Genomic DNA, 19,519 nt, shown 5'->3' on the forward strand with positions numbered 1-19,519 from the left:
AGATGGGCGCCGGCACTCACGTTTTTACGCCAAGAGCCTTTCGAAGGAAAAATAAATAAGCAAAGCAACAGCATCGCGTGCCTTGAGATACCAACGGCCAACATGGCAAGGTGCCCCGTGACAACTTTTGCAGAGAGTCATCCCTCAACACTTCCGGGAGGGGAGGGGGATGGAGAGAATCAGAGAACGAAGCACAGAGTTCAAGACTGGCCTAGTCCTACTCTTCCCCCTCCCCCAGCAGACGAGTTGCTGGTGCTGGTATTGTAATTTCAACCAGAACGCATCGCATCTTGCCCGGTAGAAGCAGCCCCCCTTTGATTGGCCATTTCACCTCCTTCTCAGCCCGCCTATTCTGCCCTTACTGACAAAAGCCGAAACCAATAGGAAAACGTTCCTACGTTGCGTCCAGCGAAGAAGACGGATCAACCGCAGGAGTGGAGGGCTACGCGTTATGAACTGGTGGAGTCCCGAGATATTCGCTGCGCTCACACTCCTTACTTCAGGAAAAAAATGTCCTGAATCTAAATTTTTAACGACACATTTCTGCGTCTGAAGCGGGGATGTACAGCAGCAACAAAGCGGTTGGTGGCCCGTGAGCATAGATCTCTTACCATAGAAGGGCCACTTTGCTCATCCGGGACTTCCGGTACGTGGACTGCCGGGAATGGAATTTCTGGGAGGACCACACGAGAGGGGAAGGCGTCTGTGGTCCCGATTTAAATTGCATAGATTTACAAACTAAACTGAGTCAAGCTTCCGGATTTATTGTGGAAGTCAGTGTGCGCCCGACCCTCCGGGAGGCAAGTACGGGCGTCTCATAGGTAGAAAGAAACTACTTGAGAAATTTAAGCTTTTAGTGTGGCATTGACTAGTGGCATATAATCCCTGATAACAGCAAAGAGAGGGACTCACGATCCTTAGTTGTTGTTGTTTCTATGTAGTTAGATAACAGATTCTATATCCATATCGAAACATAGGGTGATATCCAACTAAATAATACTCAAAGAAGACCAATTGAAACCAGTCGACTTAAATATTTAAGTCCACTGTTTCAGTAAATTTACTTTGAGCATGACTAACATTGGATATTATCCATTAATACAAACAATTGACTCACAGCAACTATCTGCTTAAAGAGAAACGAAAGTGCCTAATGCAGGATGCCCTGGATATTGAACAATATGACAAATGTATGGTGTTCTGAGTTTCAACATCTGAGGCTGCAGTCCTGTGTGCTCTTAACCTGGGTACATGCACCATTAAGCAGACTGTGTATTACTTCTGAGTAAGCATGCATAGGATTGCTCTGGAAAAGTCTGCCAGTTTAACATATTTGCGTCTCATTGCCATTAAAACCCCACCTTACAGTTTTATCCTCTATATACCTGTCTACTAAGATTTCACTTCATGCATCTGTTAGCTTGAGTCCACAAAAGCATATGCCATAATTTGTTAGGCTTTAAGGTGCCACAGGCTATTTCTTTGAAGTGCAGTGCATCAGTATGCAATACAGTAAATGTCTTCACCCCTTCTGCCCGCTCTGTGCCCCCTGTGTTAGCCTGCCTCCCAGGGCCAGCCAAAGGCATTTTGCTCTCTGAGGCAAAGGTCAGGATGGTGCCCCCATTCCCAAGAGTAGAGTTGCAGTTGAGTCTTTCGTAAGTACAAGCGAAGGGAGCATCCTCCAATGCACCTAGGGCAACAGGCCAGTTATGGGGATGCAGGACAGGTCATGTGGCACACACACAACTCTATCCTCCAACAAAGGGAAATAGCTGGAGGGCTCAGGCACAACAATGAGCCTGCTACTGCTTCCCCTCCAGGATCTGCCTCCCGAGGTGGTTGCTTCACTCTGCCTGATGGGCTGCAGTGGAGGATGTTGTCCCATTCCTATTGCTGAAATAAGACTCATTTGGCTTCTGCAGATGAAATGTGGGAGCACCTTGTCCTTCACCTCAGGCAGCAAAACATCTTGGGCTAGCCCTGAAGTACATACAATCTCAGATTTGCTCACATTAATTGTGTAGACTTGTTTGGGTGCATGTCAGCTCAAAGAGGGTTGCAATCATAGCCACACTGGATTGTGATGTTACTTTTGAGTAAACATCGTAAGAATGTGCTGCTTGGTCCATGCTTACGCAATATTTTTTCAGATGCATATCTAAGATGTTTCATGTGTATACCTCAAAAGTTTGTCAGTTTATTTATTTTATTTATTGTATTTGGAAACTCATATATTCTACAAGATACACTAATCAGTGAGCTGTAATGAATGAACCTAAGGCTGCAGTCCTGTATCCTTTTGCTATTGAACTCCATAGTACTTGCTTCTGAGTGTACATGTATGGGATTGCACTGTAGGGCCACAATCGTATGCAAGCTTATCTGGAAGTGTCAGAGCAATCCTAATCCTGGTCAGAGATCAGCAGAGCAGGTGATTGCCCATTGTACCCCAAGTCCTGCTAGTTTAAACTGGCCAGGGCAGAAGGTGTGTGTGTGTGTGTGATTTGTTTGCATGAATTTTGACTGAGGCCCAAGTGTTGTACTACTTGGGGTATCCACAGGGCTTGAATCCAGTAAATCCAAAGCTGCTGGTGCTCTACCCTACTGCTGGTAGTAGCTTCCCACTTGAAGCTGGGGCCTCCACCACAGGGCCCTCCAACCAGCCAAAAGGAAATTATGTGATATCTTAACACACACATGCCATCAGCATTGTGTGTGTGTGTGTGTGTGTGTGTGTGTGTGTGTGTGTAGGATTGCACTGCAAACACCATTGATCACATAAAGCATGCATAGAACTGGGATGCACGTTTACAATCCTATGAGGTTATTTGGAAGTAAATTGAATCATTCAAGTAAATGTGAATAGGATTGGGCTTCCAATAAAATAATGTTAATGAGAATCTGTGATTCCAACTCTTGAATATGGATAACTGAAACTAAAAATAAAAAGTACTATTCTGGAACCAGCTGAAGATTTCAAGTGTCTGTCCCCTCAAATATAGCCATATACAGCACTAGAAGCTGCAAATACTAACACTATTTTTCCCTAACTTCTTTAGGAATCACATAAAAATATCAAAATGAGCAATTTGGAAGAAGCTGAACTACAACTTTCTGAATTAGATTTGCTTTCTAGTATGTTTCCTAATGAAGATGAATTTAAGCTGACTGACCAACTCGCTTTAGCAGAACTGAAGGATCATGTTGAGAGATGTACCCTGGAAGTGCCATCTTCAAAAATACAGTTTATGCTGAATTTAGAATTAGAAACTACAGATGGAAATAAGGTAATGTACCATTGTTTTGAAAGAATAGGTATGCTATTTGAGACTAGATTTTTCATAATCTCCATTTTAATTTTTTAAAAATCTCTTTCTAGGTTCCACTTCCTTTGTCTTGTGCTTTCCCATTAAAATATCCAGCTGTTCTTCCAGAAATTACTGTCAGGTACTACATATTTTTATATGGAGAAAGGTGGGCTAAAAGTTAAAATGCACCATGTTTGTTATGTTGCAACATAAGCCATCTAAATTTAACTGTTCTATGTAGAATAATGATTCTTATGACTGCAGTGAGACTTCAATTATGTAACTTTTCCCCCCAGAGCAAAGTGAGTGTTTAAATTTCATTCCTTCACGCACAAAGGAGGAAAGGGAAGAAAACTGTGTGAGCCTATGCTCACTGCAGAATGTTCTCATTCATAAATGGAAAATTGGGTAGGGTCTATCATTATTCAGGGACAAAGACATAGGACACTACTCCTGTCTGATTCTTCACTCCTAATTCTTTTGAAGCAGCTCTTCGAGCAACGAAAGAGCCATTAGGCTACAATTACATGCAATATGTATTGTTTGGTTCTGAGGAATGGATATTTTCAAGCAAACAGCACACAGTTGGGGCACTATTGAGATGTAAAAACAAGCAAAGGTGATTGCGGCCTATTGCCGAAATAAAACACAGACACCATTGCTTGGGTAAATAATGGGCCACTTTATTTAAACAGAATCAATTGAATAATGAACCTGCAGAAGGGAGATTAAGGGCGGGGCATTCTGGTGATCCAGGCAAAGCCTGTTAGCAGCTATCGGGCGACCATGCCCTGCCTGAGCCTGGGGCTGCCCTGTGCCAGCCCCCCAGCTCCAGCCACACCCTGAAGATGTGTAGGGGGTCCAACCCGCATCACCGCCCCTCGGAGCCCTGAAACACCGAGCGGATGAGGCACGTTGGCCCCAAAGGCGGCCCGTACCCTGTCCCCGGGCTGTGTAGCCCTGAGCTGCAGGCCTCCGGACCGCCTGTCACCCCCAAAGGTGCCTAAAGGTGTCACCTAGCTGCCCTTTCCTTTTAACCTTTCCCCGCACTTCCTCGCTTGCACTCCAAAAGTGACCGTTAACAATTCAGACTAAACAGCCCAATCAGCCTATTGACCCCAGGGGCACCCGTGCTAACCCTTGACCCCTCCCCCCAACCACAGTGTGGAGTAGGCAAAAGAAACCTGCCAGCAAAGCGAGGCAGGCAGGCCAAAAATTCCTAGTCGGCCCCGTAGCGACCAAATGGATCACACTGCAGCAGAGGGAGGGTCGGGCGGGTGCCGCCGAAATTTGAACTGGATGGCGGGAAGCAGGCGGGGCGGCCTTAAATAGCCTTCAGCCGCCCCGCCTCCCTGCCGCGTCACACGACGGCGCGCCAGCGCGCCGTGTGTGCACGCATCCCCTCCAAGATGGCGGCCGGGACATCGACAGCGGCCGCAAGCTCGTCCCTCTGCCCGGTAGGTCCCGGGCACGGAACGGGATTGCGGCCTATTGCCGAAATAAAACACAGACACCATTGCTTGGGTAAATAATGGGCCACATTATTTAAACAGAATCAATTGAATAATGAACCTGCAGAAGGGAGATTAAGGGCGGGGCATTCTGGTGATCCAGGCAAAGCCTGTTAGCAGCTATCGGGCGACCATGCCCTGCCTGAGCCTGGGGCTGCCCTGTGCCAGCCCCCCAGCTCCAGCCACACCCTGAAGATGTGTAGGGGGTCCAACCCGCATCACCGCCCCTCGGAGCCCTGAAACTCCGAGCGGATGAGGCACGTTGGCCCCAAAGGCAGCCCGTACCCTGTCCCCGGGCCGTGTAGCCCTGAGCTGCAGGCCTCCGGACCGCCTGTCACCCCCAAAGGTGCCTAAAGGTGTCACCTAGCTGCCCTTTCCTTTTAACCTTTCCCCGCACTTCTTCGCCACAGAAGGGGGACAAGCCTCTGCTTAGTCCCCCTTTACCCCACACCCGATAAGAATCTGGTGTAAACCCTTCTGCAGGTCCCTTAGAAAGATGTCGTTGCCCGTGTCCGTCAAATGGACGCCGTCAGGCCGAAACAGCTCAAGCTTGTTGTGGCCCACCTCTGGGTGGTGGATGACAGAACCTCCCAAGTCCCTAAGGGCCCTCTGAATTTGCCTGTTCACCTTTTTCCGTGCCCTGTCCATCCCTCGTGGGTCACCGGCACAATTCCACCTCCTGCGCGGCAGGATGTCTGACCACACTAAGTGCACCCCCGGCCAGCGACGTGCAATGGCCCGGAGGTCACCGCATGCCTGTTCAATTAGGGCCTTGCCCTTTAACAGACCCAAGTCGTTGCCCCCGAGGTGGATCACCAGCACCTGGGGCACTGCCACTTCCACAGCCGGTTGAAACAAGGCTGGCAGGAGCCCGTCCCAACGCATCCCCCGACGTCCCAGCCACCGCACTGCGGCCCATTGACTGAGCCCCAGCTGCGTGCCAAAGCGAGACTTCGCCGTCCTGCGGCCCGCCCAGAACATCATACTGTGGCCACATAGGAGGATGCGTGGCTGCTCCAATCTTGTCCAGTGATCTGTTGAAACAACAACGACATTGGGTAACAATGGGGGGGCCCTGGGGGGGCCAACATCTAGCCGCTGGCATCGTGTGTGTCAGCAAGTGGTCTAACGTAGGCCTTGTACGCGTCCGAGGACCACCCGCCCACAGCCTGAAGCCTGTCTTTAGAGAAGCCCAATAGGGCCGCCGTGGAGGCCGCGCCTATCCGGAAGGAGTGTGTCCCGAACTTACTGGGGTCCACGCCTAAATTCCCCAGTGCGGCCTTCGCCACGGACCAGAACTGGTATCTGGTAAGGGGCTGGGAGTTCCTATGTATGAATAGGTACCCTGACTGCGACCCCCTCGCTACCACAAAACCGCGCAGGGCTGTTACTGGGCAGAGTTCTTGCTGCCGGCATGGGGCTAATACCACCAGGCGCCCCTTACCATGCTGGTCCGTTTTAGACCGCCTGAGCCGCAGGAGGGCCCGCTCTGCCCTCCAGCTGAGGTCGGAGACTAGCAGAGCTCGGAGGGAGTTATCCATCTTAGAAGCCGCCACCACCTCCCCAATTCGGAAGGCCCCAAAAAACAAAGTGAGGGCCGCAGCATGATATAGCAGGGCCTCGAAAGGGGAAGAACACAAGTGCTTCCACTGTCCCTGCAGGCCAAACAATAGCTCCGGGGAAAAGGGGAGGCGTGCATCCGGGGGGCAAGGGCGCTCGCGGGACCAACCCTCCAGCATCCGGCGCACCCTAAAGTCACCCGTGTAGTCCTGAAAGCCCCGTGCCTTCGCTAGGAAAGCGAGGCCTGAGAGCTTACCTTTGATGGTCCTGACTGAAAGGCCTCTCCGTTTCCCCTCCACGCAGAACTCCATAAGCTGCTCGACCGGGATGGGCCACTCCTGGGCGTAACCCCTGGACTCTCTGAAGTTTGATAGATCCCTACCTGCCCCCTGGTAGCTGGCCAAAGTGCTGGGCGCCACAGAAAGGCTTATGGCCCTTTCTGATTCAATCCTCCAATCTCCCATAGCGCTGGGGGGAACACCTCCGGCAGAGCCCTTGCCCACGGTGCCAGCTGGCGAAACTTCTCCATCTGGTTCCGTGATAGAGCATCAGCAATACTATTGTCAATACCCGGAACGTGGCGCGCCAGGAACTGAATATTACAGCGAAGACATTGGAGCACGAATGCTCGCACCAGAAGCATAACGTTGGGGTTTCTAGAGGACAGGGTGTTAATAACGTGCACTGTGGGGAGGTTGTCGCACCAAAAGTGGACTGAGGAATTACACAACTTGTCGGGCCAGAGGTGTACGGCCACGACAATGGGGAAGAACTCCAAGAACGTCAGGTCTCTGGTCAGGCCAGCCAGTGTCCAGCCCTGCGGCCAGCTGCCGTGGCACCATGAGTCATGAAGAATGACCCCAAAACCGAAGGCACCCGAGGCATCGGAGTGCACCTGTAGCTCTGCCTCCAACAGGCGATCCCTTCTCCATAGGGAGACCCCATTAAATTCCCGCAAGAAGGTGGACCACACTGTCAGGTCAGCCCTAAGAGCGGCTGTCACCCGTGTGCGGTGGTAGGATCGTGATAGGCCAGCCATGGCGTCATATACGCGCCGCACAAAGGCACGGCCGGGCGCTACAACCCTGCAGGCAAAGTTCAGATGGCCTGCCAGCCGTTGGAGAGTGGCTAATGTCACCTTATTAGAACTGACCACCTCTGAGATCTTCTCCCTGAGGGCCCCCAACTTGTCATGAGGGAGCCTGCAGCATTGGGCCACCGTATCTATCTCGATGCCCAGAAACGTGATAGCGGTGGATGGGCCCTCAGTTTTCTCGGCCGCGAGGGGGACGCCCAGCTCCCCAGCCAGCCCCGCGAAATGTGCCATGAACGCCCTACAGGTGCCTGAGTCCGCAGGGCCCGCGAACAGGTAGTCATCCAAATAGTGTACCACTGATTGCAAGCCTGCGCGCCTCTTGACCGCCCACTCCAAGAAGGAGCTGAAGCGCTCGAAAACAGAGCATGATATAGAGCAGCCCATAGGCAATGCCCTGTCCACGTAATATTCACCCTCAAAAGCCAAGCCCAACAGCTCGAAGTCCTGTGGGTGGACCGGGAGGAGGCGGAAAGCAGACTTGATGTCACACTTTCCCATAAGGGCCCCAACCCCGCAGTCCCTGACCATTCGTACAGCACAGTCGAATGATGTGTAGCGGACTGAGCACAGCTCCGCTGGGATGAAGTCATTGACTGACTCACCCTGTGGAAAGGACAGGTGGTGTATCAGGCGAAATTCACCTGGTGCCCTCTTGGGGACGAGGCCCAACGGGGAAACTCTGAGTGAGGGGATGGGTGGTGCAGCAAAGGGGCCCAAAACCCGGCCGGCTACTACTTCCTTCCTAATTTTTTCTCTCAGAACTGATTCCATGCCTTCCACTGACTTAAGGTTGCGGGACATGAAAGGTCGCCTGGGACCCAAATAGGGGATCCGAAAACCCACTGTGAAGCCTTCGAGTAAAAACTGGGCATCTTGGACTAGGGGGTAAAGGTAGAGTAAGTGTTGGAGCTCGGCAATTTTAATTGGGCTGGGGCCCCTTTCCCTGAGCTGCGCCTGCAGCCCCTGTCTTCCTTGCGCCAGCCGAATCCCTGTTTCCACCCCTGAAGGGGCGGCCCCTGGGGCAGCTAGTGCAGGCGTGGGGGCCCCCACATATGGCACATTCATGTCTGAACCTGCACGGGCTCCGACCGCAAAGGCCACGCGAGCTGAACTCCCAGCAAAGCAGGCGGGGTTGAACCCCCTGCCCCGCAGGCCCGCGGGAAGCAGTTGCTGATGCCTGGCGCGCCAAGAGATGGCCGCTGTCCGCCCTATCACCTGCCATGGGTCTAGAATGTGCCATAAATTGCAGCCACAGGTCAGCCTCCTTTTTGTCCCAGGGGAGGGATGTATCAAAAGCCGCCCTCATATGGAACGCCTGGTCGTAGTCCAGCCATGCCGTCCCTTGAAACTCAGAGTAGCCCCGGTATATGATATCGAGGTATTTGATCAGTACCGAGGCCCTATGAGGCTGCCTCTGTATTACCACCCCCATGTACGTAAGGAATGCAGGCAGCCAGTTAGACCAAGAGCGCTCTACCCGTCGGCGCTTGGGCCTATCGGGCTCTGCATGTTCCCCTTTATCCTTATCCTTCCCAACCGGCTCCCTGTACAAGAGCGAGAATAGGTCCACATACTCTCCCCTCCATATTCTGTCCTTCGTAGCAGGCAGAAGATGAAAACCCAGTGGGGCAGACGTTTCCCCAAAAGGTATGGCCCCCTCTCTGACTGATCCCAGGGGGTCGGATATCTTTGCAGGGGGGTTGGCAGACAGGGCGGGCTGATGCCCTCCTTCCGTCGCCGTCCCAGCAGCGAGGTGCCAGACCTGCTCGCAGGCCTCCCTTAGGGGATGCTGCTGCTGTGGCGTAACCTCCCCCCCGCCGGCGGGGGTCCCTGCCTGCCCATATCCCTCGGTTACCGCTGGTGGGGAAAAGGGCCAGTAGGGGTACCCCCAGGGGGCCCAGCTCCACTGCCGCTGCCCTTGTTGTTGTGGCATGATAGAGGACTCACCCTGTGTGCTTTCCGCCGAAGGTCCTTGTGCGGGCTGCATTGTTGGGGCTGCTTGCAAGGTGGGAGTTGCGCCTGGCTCTATGCTGGGCGTCCTCGCCTCAGCCCTGAGCCCGGCCTCCAGCACATCCAGTCGCGCTAAGATGGAAGCATCAGCCCCTGCATCAGCACTGTTCACTGGCCGCTGCGTTTTCCCCCGAGACCGTTTGGGTGGTGGGTCCTTCTTCTTCCCTGTCCCAGGTTGGTCCCGAGGTGCACTAGGATGGCCTGAGCCATGCTCTAGGGCTTCCAACCTGGCTAATATGGCCGCCCATGGTGGCCCCTCCCCACTCCTTGCCCCCTCCGCCGCTGGGGGTGGGCATCTCCCCCCTGCTCTGGGGGCCTTTCCTTTCCCTTTTGGCCCCCCTTGTCCTTTCTTAGGTGGCATACTAGAGGGAGATAGGGGCCCCGCTTACAAAATGACGTGATTTCAAAACGTTGTGAAAGGGCCCGCCTGCTTATTCAATACCCCCTCCCGGCACCCAATTATCCTGGAGAGGAGCCTAATTGCCCTGCACGTGGCAAGGATTGATGGTTGGGGTCGTGCCCCACCTACCCCCGCGTTAATTAAAATTAATAATTAAATTTAAAAGTTGCCGGCCAAAGGCCGCCTAGCCTGTGGTCCTCGCCGCTGCTGGATCCGATCCTGCGCTGCCGCCTCGTAGTGACTGCCCCAGGATCCTCGCCGCATAGGCCTTGGTGCCAGCCGCCGCTGCCTCCCTGTCTCTCAATGAGGCTGGGGGGGGGGCCCGCTGCCGCCCAGCCACCCTGGCCTCAGGAAGCCTCCGGAGGCCCACGTGCGCCGGCAAAGAAGCCGCGCCGAAGCGGCTGCTGCCGAAATTGCCGCTGAAAGGAGCCGCGCCTCGCCGAAGCTGCTGCTGCCGCGATTGCCGCCAAAAGAAGCCCTGCCGAAGCTGCTGCCAAAAGGAGCCCCGCCGAAGCTGCCGCCGAAAGATGCCGCGCCGAGCCGAAGCTGCTGCTGCTGCGGCCGCCGAAATTTGAACTGGATGGCGGGAAGCAGGCGGGGCGGCCTTAAATAGCCTTCAGCTGCCCCGCCTCCCTGCCGCGTCACACGACGGCGCGCCAGCGCGCCGTGTGTGCACGCATCCCCTCCAAGATGGCGGCCGGGACATCGACAGCGGCCGCAAGCTCGTCCCTCTGCCCGGTAGGTCCCGGGCACGGAACGGGATTCATAGTTCATTGAAGGAGATGTACCACTGTTAAAGTGGCAACTTATATCAGTGTAAGGGGACTTAGGCATGGTATCTTTGTTAGTTGTATGGTCACTTAGACTGTAGCCAAACGCCATTTACCTGGATGTAAACCCCATTGAATTTAATAGGGCTTACTTCTGAGTGTAGCTGGTATAGCACAGTGGGGAGGAGAGCCTGGCTGGGAGTCCAGAGTCTGTGAGTTCAAATCCCCGCTCATGTCTCCTGGGTGTCAAAGGCCAGCTAAAGATCATCCCACAGTGAGTGGCTCAGGGGTTACATGCCCTGCTATCTGTGCAGCTGTGGGCAAGCTGCATAGTCCCAAGGAGCCCAGTTGCCCCCAGCTGGCAGTTGCGGACAAGGCAGGGGTTGGCTTGTGCAGCTGTGGCAAGCTGAGCAGGCCCTAGCCAGCTGGGGAGGACTAGCCTCAGAGGGAGGCAATGGTAAACCCCCTCTGAATACCGCTTACCATGAAAACCCTATTCATAGGGTAGCCATAAGTCGGGATCGACTTGAAGGCAGTCCATTTCCATTTTACTTCTGAGTAGATATGGAGTTGAATCCCATGAAGTAATTGCATGAGCGGAATGACTTCCACTCATACAACAGAACTTCCACTCCCCCTCTTCTTGTGTGCACCCCCAAAAATCTGTTCCTGGGGGAATGAAAGGGCAAGAAGTGCAAGGGGGGAGGAGAGGGAGGGGAGATTATCTTGCATGAGTGAAAGATGATTTCACATAATGACTTTGTTGGATACAACCCACAGTTAGGATTGCAGTTTATGATGTGATGTCACCCAATTTCTATAGTAACTGCATACTTTGAAAACAATACCACTAAGAAACAAGTTAATGGAACCTGAGGTAATCATATAGTGTTTAAAGCTGGGTAATGGTGTTGGGCCTGCTCATTCACCTCATGCCACCTGGTCTCTTTAAACCACAGTTCCATGTTATGTCCAAAAAAGGGAATTGCAATTTAATGTTCATTTACTAACTAGGATCTTAAGTGTTTGTTAGTAAACTGACATTAAACCATATTGGACATAATGAGGAATTGTGGTTTAAAAAGAGCAGGAATGAAGCACCAAAGCAGGCACATAATGGAAGGTGGTGAAGAGGGAAAAGGGGAAAGAATTGATACTTGTTCCCATTTTAATAAGCTATTTATTTATTTTAGAATTTTATATGCCACCTTTCATCAGAAATCCCCAAAGTGATTAAAAAGAAAGATACCAAAAAAAACCCTTAAACAAGCTAATAATAAAACATGTAGATAGGAAGTAAACTATGGTTTATTAAGCTAGGAACATTATGCCCATACAGTAATGTTTTCCAAAACATATCTATCTACTGTGTTTTTTTCATCTGTAGATAGTATTAAGACTGTGGTCTTAATTTGTTAGTATGCATTAAAACATTCTAATAAAAGCAATTTTCACAGTGCACATAAATACTCAGCAAGATCTAGCCAAGTTAAGCACACTCAAAGTTCATTATTTTAGTGAAAGAGAATAGCTTAATCTAGAACAATTCTTGCATTTAATCTCAACAGAACTTTTATATTTTCGTTCTATATATTCTAAACTATGCCATTTTTTCTCCCCCTTTAGATGTCCATCTATCAGCCGATCACAACAGGTTCAGCTGAACACAGATCTTATAGCCTACTTGAAGGAACACTGTGCTGGTGAAGTCTGCATATTAAGTGCAAGAGAATGGGTTAAAGATCACGCCACTGCTTACATCAGCAAAGATCCCTCATCTTCCAATATGATGAAATCAAGTGTACAAAAATCAGAGGATGTTTTTACTAGAATCTGGATATACAGTCATCATATTTATAACAAACAAAAAAGAAAGAATATAGTAGATTGGGCTAAAGAGCTCTCTTTGTCTGGATTTAGCATGCCTGGGAAACCAGGTATAATTTGTGTAGAAGGGCAACAGAGCATGTGTGAGGAGTTTTGGGCAAGGTTGGTTTTTCATGTTAAATCTTGCATTTAAGGTTCTTCAGTGGCAGTTGGTGGCTCCATGACAGTGGGGCAGTGGAATCTGCTCTAGGTTTTAGTATGAACTTTCAAGGAGCTATTCAAGGTGAAGCTTGAAAGTTTGGACTAAAACCTGGAGTAGATTCCACTGCTCCACTGATATGGAGCCACCAGTCGCCACTGAGGTTCTTGAGCGTCTACCTTCTGTTGGTCAACTTCAGTTCTAAATTCCTGAAATTGTTTTTGTATATTCAAAATCCTTTGTGTATTTTTTCTGCCAGTTATATTTTTCAGCACCATAAATTAACACTGTAATTAAGCAGTTGCATGATCATTTTTGGCAAGTAACAGTTGGATCCATATTTCAAGCACCTGTGTGTGTACACCTAACAGAAAGAGGGCATGCTGAGATTGTCAGTGGCTACAGTGCACCACTGTTTTTTCATAGAGAAAAACATGATGCAAAGCTGTGGCTCTGCCCTCTGCTGGCAGAAGAAACAGGCAAAACACATAAAGTAGAAGCAAGCAAGCTGGGGAAGTGGGTTACCAGAGCCATGAATGAACTGATCACCCTCAATCCTTATTGACAAGGCTGCCACAAACCTAAAATGTTTAATCTTTGTTTTATATATATTGAAATGCTAGATTAATTGGTTTCAAGTGCCTAGGAGAGTATGCCTCTGTAACTTAGTTGTACAACTTTGACTATATTAATAGAAAATAGGATTGTTGTACTGGAATAACGTGGAGTGGTAAACAAAGGAAAGGTTTGCACATAAGGAAAGGTTTGTCATATTTGAATAATGTTATTCCTTTTACAATATTCCATCAAAGCAAAGTCACTCATGACTTAAATTCCATTAAAAACAATGGGATTTAAGTTAGTAGAGACGCACAGAGGGGAGGAGAGCCTGGCTGGGAGTCCAATCTGTGAGTTCAAATCCCGCTTTTGTCTCCTGGGTGTAAAGGGCCAGCTAATGATGACCCCCACAGTGAGTGGCTCAGGGGTTACGTGCCCTGCCACCTGTGCAGCCATGGGCAAGCTGCATAGTCCCAAGGAGCCCAGTTGCCCCCCATCTGGCAGTTGAGGACAAGGAAGGGGCTGGCTTGTGCAGCTGTGGCAAGCTGAGCAGGCCCTAGCCAGCTGGGGAGGACTAGCCTCTGAATGCTGCTTACCATGAAAACCCTATTCATATGGTAGCCAACTTGAAGGCAGTCCATTTCCATTTTCAATACATCCTATCGATTTCAACAGGACATACTCAGAAGTAATTTAAGTTGGACAGAGCATACTGTTTTCTGAATTTGCAATTCTCTCGTATTTAGAATCAGAAGATTATCATGGCAGCGAATTTTAATTCGTCACAGAGAAGACATTTGCTTAGAAGGGGCTGAAGCTGAAATGGGAACACAAAAGAAGTTTTTGGCTTTCGAAGAAAAAATATTTGATGTACATGGTGCCAGAGGAAATCACATGGATTTGGGACAATTGTATCATTTTTTACTTGACAGTGGATGTGCCAGTATTTTTCAACTGTACTTTGGAGTTGAAGGACAATAGAGTATTACAAGATGGAAAAATCCATTGGAAAATTTAAATGAAAGTTTTTTAATCCCTTATAGGTGATATCCAGTTGTGCTGTCCTGCAATGAACTTTTGTTTGCAAACAAGACTTCCCCTTCCTCCTCTCACTCCTGCATCCCAAATGTGTTGTGGGACCTTCTGGAGCAATTTCGGGGGTACTGGGGCCTGTGGTGTTGGGGAAGAATCCCCTCACATCCACTGGTACAATGCTGGATCTTGTGTTTTTAATTCTTTTTTTTTTTTAATCTATAAAGAATTACTGAAAACTTTACTGTTTTACACCTGATAAATCGAATGCCCAAACAAGTCTGGTTTTAGGAGAATATCTTAATGCTAACGACAAAGAGTAAAAGTAATCCAGTTGGCCTGTTCATCTAAATAATTTCCATTGACTAACTGATGTCAAATATACACAGCTTAATCATTTACAGAATTAAGAAACTCACTGAAATAAGTGGGTGTAGATGCACCTAACTCTACAGAGAATTGAGCTGCTACACACACATAACCTGCTTTCAAGGTTGACGACATCATGTTTTCCACTTTAGCAGTAGCAAAAATATGTAGGTAGATTGGTTTTGCTTGTGTCATTCATGGGTACTTCTTCACAGTGTGTAATTTTTAGTATGTAATTTGTTACCACAATATGTGGCCACTGTGAGGCGTCCTTCCCTGGCTCTCCCTGTCAGGTTCCTACCTGCTCGTGGTTACTGCCTGTCTCTAGGCACCACCAGGGACTCCACCAGTCCGGACCGCTCTCTCTTATGATTTCTCTCCCCGCTCTAGCACAGATCTCAACAGATCCCCCTGCTAGGCAACCACCAGTAACGTCCCAATACTAGTATTCCCAGAGACTCTGAATACTGGTATTGTTATTCTCTTCACCGCTGCCACCATTTGTTACAGTTCCCCTTCAGCCTTGGTCATTACCTTACCCTCCCTTCTGGTCTGTGAAACCCCAGCCAAGGATCAGGCCTTTGGTAAACCAAATTAAGTATTTATTACAGATAACAAAGCTAACAAGATTAACAAGATTTCTTCTTAAGGCACATAAGCATATGGTTTTACTCAATACTAATCCGAACTCCACCTCCCTCCTGGTAAACAACTCTCTAAACCCCACCAAGCAATCCACTCTTTCTCTTCTCCCCCCAGATTCCACAATTCACCACCTCACATTCCCCCAGATTTACCTGTCATCCTTTCATTTATACTGTCAGCCATTTTAAACATTCAGCCAATCATCAAGCATTCTATTGCCCATTCACTCCCCCTCCTCTTTCACTACTTACCATGTATACTCTAAACAACCAGCACTTACCATATATACACTAATATATAGGAACATCACAGCCACCAACTTTGACAGCTTTAAAAAGATATTAGACAAATTCATGGAGGATACAGCTATTAGTGGCTCCCTAGTCATGATGGTTATATATTATTTCCAGTAGGAGGTAATATGCCTGAGTAGCAGTTGCTGGGGTCCATAAGCAGGAGAGTGCTATTGGCTCATGTCCTGCCTGTAGGCTTCCCATAGGTAACTGGTTGGACACTGGTAGAACAATGCTTGACTTTGGTCTGATCCAGCAGGTCTTATGTTCTTAATCCCCTTCTGCAAATATATGATAGCCAACCCTAATCCTATTGCACATTTTTCTGTACCAAAAAAAAAACAAAAATGCCTTAGTGGCTTTCAACCTTCCTGACATCTTCCCAAATTTGTGTGTCTGCTGAAGAAATCCTGTGCATTACATGAAGTTGTGGAACATGTTTTTGTATATAGAGCATTGGTCAGGAATGTTAGACCTCATCATTATCATGTGGGAATTCTAAGGGTGGATAACAAAATTATCCCTGGTGACTAGACTGAATCAAAATGTCTAAGCCTCAGATGAGGGCTACTCATAAAAACAAATTATTGGTTCCATTGTGGAATCAAGGTACCCAGGTGATTTGGATAGATTCTTGGGATAGGTAGGACTATATGCATATACACACAGACACTAAGAGACCTTAATGTGTATGGCACTATACAGAGCACAATAAACTCACAAGCTAAAATCTAGACGGGCAGCAAGAGAGGAAGAGAAGGCAGGGATAAACACGGGAAGAATATTCGATTGCTTCAGTTACACGCACTTAGGCTTATAAAGGGGTTGAGATGCGGAAGGTAAAGGGACTAACCCCCATGAATGCCATCTCGAATTCCTTGGAAGAACGGCAAAAGGAATGTGACTCCAAAAGCGACCACAATTCTGAGATAAGCGTGGTTAGAAAGAGGAAAATGTGCGGAACAAGAAAAGCGATGCAGCTCTACCACCTTCCCGCAGGAAACGCTTTTCGGCCGCTTTCCCCCACGCGCGCCAAGCCAGCGGCGCAGCAGGGTGGGGACTTACGTCTCTGTCGACTCCTCCGCTTCCTCTGTCCATCCCGGAAGCGCTATTCCTTCTTTCCTCCTCCTCTTATCCGGGACCAGCTGTCTTTGGCTGGGCTGCTTGTTTGCCTCCGACTTGGTAGTCGCTGCTATGGGAGGCAAAAACAAGCAGCGAACGAAAGGCAACGTGCGGGTGAGTGAGTCAGCGCCGTTGTGTGGGGTCTGGTGAAGCTTGTCCTTTTTCTCCATGTCTTTGGCGAGGAAGACTGACCTCTTCTCTCCTGGAGGTCGGCTTCGTTCGCGGGGTGCGCGTGTGCATTTGGCCTTCCGCAGGCTGAGAGGAGGGAACCTTATCAAACAGCAACGGCCCTTCCCCGTCAATATGGAAAGCTCCAGCGGTTTCAAACGACGAGCTGGTTTCTTTCTCGCTGGGTAGGGACCCTAGTTGCTGAGGGCCTGCTTTTCCCTTGACTGACACGTATAGGAACCTCTCTACTTACAGGATTGTGTGCCTAATTTTTCTTTAAGAAGGGGAGAAGGCGGGTCTCCACGAACCCAAACAACATAAAACGCCTCAAATTTTTGACTCTTTAGCAGTTGCAAACTTGTAAATATGATTTGAGTGCGATCGGGAAACTAAAAATACTTGATAAAACCCCCAATAAGTCTTATAGGGTCAGTTCAGGTGACAGGTTTTTGATAAGATGAATGGTCTTAATTTGTTCATGAGTCAGTGAGATCCACATGGAACTGGCACCACATACCACATGGTTTTGTATTTGATAATTGATGCTGAACAACAGTTGTCATTGGCTCCATTTTGCCCCTATTAGGATCCCCATTTTGCCACAAACATGTAATGAAAGGAAAAGATCCATCCCTTTCTATTTTAGTCTCTTTCCCTGTTCCTATTGCCTTGCCAAGTGTTATGGAGAATTTTAAAACTGCCATACTTCCCCAAGTTTCTAAGTTAGGGTACAGAAATGTAGTAATGTTCTCTTTACCACTTTGCAATGCAATGCAGGTTATCAGTTTACCAAGCACTTACATGTACGTTATAATATATCATCACTTGTTAAATGGCTGTCTGTATTCACATTAAGAAAAAAGGAGGCACAGAGGCTGAAACGCATTGGGCTTGTTTAATAAATGTGCTTACAGCATTTTGGATTTTTTTCTCCTTTTTTCTGTTTTTTTGTATACTGACCGCTTTTTGTAATCTGTATTCACGTTCAGCCCAACCTACCTAACAGGCTTGTTGTGAGGTTAAAGTAGTCCTCTTCAAAGCCTTGGTTTTGAACAGGTTTAAATGCAATTAACAGCATAGATTCATGCTTTAAGTTCATGCTGCGTTATCCTTCCCTGTCCAATTTCTTTTCCCTCTAGTACTGTTCATTCCAAGAAGGAGAGGATTGGCCTTTGAACTCCATATATTTGTTATAATCATGTATATAGAGTTGATGGCATATATTGGCCCAGTTTGCATGGAATGCTAAGACAAACCATGGTTTAGTGTGAATGTGTGAGCTCCTGGAAAAGACATTGTGGCCTCTTTGCTCCTCCTCCAGGCCTGCTGCTGCACCACTGTGAGCCAATCCATGGTTTGGTTTAACATGCCATCTAAATCTGAGATCATGATTTGTCTTGCTCCAGACAAACCATGAGTGGTAAACCATAGAACAAACGTTAGCTACCGTTTGTGTTTGTCTGGAGTAGGACAAATCATGAGCCTGGATTCAGATGGCATACTAAGCTAAACCATGTCCTGTCTCACAGCAGTGTAGCAGCAGGACCAGAGGAGGAGCAAAGTGGCCACAATCTCCTCTCCCTGAGTCAGCATGCTTATGTGTTTCCGCTAAGCCCTGGTTTGGCTTACCATTATGTGTGAACTGCATAATTATGTGTATCTGACAGAAGAGGGGTGGGCAAAAGAGCTCTCCGCAATCAGTCTTAACATGTTCTAAATGTAAACATAACAAGAGTCCTATAATATCATAAAGGCTACCAGATTTATTGTCATTTTAAAGCGTCAGGACTCTGCTTTTGCTACAGTAGATTTGTGTAGGTATTCATCTGGAATTTATCCAAAATATAGAAGTGAAGAATTGCGAGCACAGGAAAAGAAGTGTTGATTAAGACATGAACAAGCAGTAGCGTGGCTAACAAGAGTAGTGATATCTGGCCAGTAGGATTAGGCCTTTCAGGATGCTAGCCAATCCTGATACTTGGGATGAAAATGTCTCCAGCTTGATGAGCATGTCATAAGATGTATAATGTAGATGCAGCTGCTGGGCACAAAAATGAACCCAAGAAAGGATGTCAGTAAACAGAAATGTTAGAATTGTTCTGTAAAAGTAATCCCTCCATTTCTCTTCCCATGCTTTTTTAAAAAATAGCCCTCTAGCAGTGGCAGAGCAGCAGATCTTCTTGCCAAGGAACGAGGAACTGTTCCTGGATTCATTGGTTTTGGTACTTCTTCAAGTGACCTAGGATATGTTCCTGCAATTCAAGGAGCTGAAGAAATAGACAGCCTTGTAGATGCTGATTTTCGAATGGTGCTGAGAAAACTTTCCAAAAGAGATGTCATAACCAAATTAAAAGTAGGTTTGTTGTACTGCTCTTAAAAATTTAGTATTTATTTATTGATAACGTTTATTGGCCACTCAAAACACATTTAGCAAGACAACATGAGAATAGAAATTATTTGAGATGGTCACTTCCAGCTGATTTCAAACAAATGATAGATATGTTGCACTGTAGGCTGTTGTGCAGTTTGTTCAGTTGCATAGTTAAATACTTAAACTATCATAGGATTACAGCTTTATTTGGGATTAAGGCCTCTAGGAGAAACTTGCTTATGTAAAATTGGTATAATATACATCCCACTGTGTTGAGTGG

The 19,519-nt window shown here is 48.2% G+C and overlaps 3 protein-coding genes across 13 annotated transcripts in view; 2 read left to right on the plus strand and 1 right to left on the minus strand.

Moving 5' to 3' along the window:
• The window catches only part of USP16 (ubiquitin specific peptidase 16), a 38,922-nt gene extending 38,211 nt beyond the window's left edge, over positions 1 to 711 (minus strand). For 3 of the 7 annotated variants that reach the window (XM_061627862.1, XM_061627855.1, XM_061627859.1), the window contains exon 1: positions 21 to 298. The gene's annotated coding sequence lies outside the window, so the exon portion shown is untranslated. The other 4 variants (XM_061627856.1, XM_061627857.1, XM_061627858.1 and 1 more) reach the window with 3 other exon arrangements.
• Positions 292 to 14,515, plus strand: RWDD2B (RWD domain containing 2B). Of its 4 annotated transcripts, none has more exons than XM_061627865.1 (5): positions 292 to 646; positions 3,060 to 3,287; positions 3,380 to 3,447; positions 12,282 to 12,644; positions 13,986 to 14,515. In XM_061627865.1, exons 2-5 carry the CDS (start codon positions 3,081 to 3,083, stop codon positions 14,218 to 14,220), a joined length of 873 nt encoding a protein of 290 aa, XP_061483849.1. In that variant the 5' UTR covers positions 292 to 646; positions 3,060 to 3,080; the 3' UTR covers positions 14,221 to 14,515. The 4 variants fall into 4 exon arrangements, with proteins under 4 accessions (XP_061483849.1, XP_061483852.1, XP_061483850.1 ...); XM_061627868.1 differs by having other exon boundaries at positions 624 to 800; XM_061627866.1 differs by lacking the exon at positions 292 to 646 and adding an exon at positions 732 to 821.
• Positions 14,516 to 16,657: 2,142 nt separating this feature from the next.
• The window catches only part of LTN1 (listerin E3 ubiquitin protein ligase 1), a 55,170-nt gene continuing 52,308 nt past the window's right edge, over positions 16,658 to 19,519 (plus strand). For both annotated transcript variants that reach the window (XM_061627872.1, XM_061627873.1), the window contains exons 1-2: positions 16,658 to 16,814; positions 19,018 to 19,221. In XM_061627872.1, the coding sequence (XP_061483856.1) occupies positions 16,773 to 16,814; positions 19,018 to 19,221 (246 nt within the window). In that variant the 5' untranslated portion in view covers positions 16,658 to 16,772. The remainder of the gene's footprint in view (positions 16,815 to 19,017; positions 19,222 to 19,519) is intronic.

The sequence above is a fragment of the Rhineura floridana genome, chromosome 5, assembly GCF_030035675.1.
Source record: "Rhineura floridana isolate rRhiFlo1 chromosome 5, rRhiFlo1.hap2, whole genome shotgun sequence".
In the NCBI taxonomy this organism is placed as follows: Eukaryota; Metazoa; Chordata; class Lepidosauria; order Squamata; family Rhineuridae; genus Rhineura; species Rhineura floridana.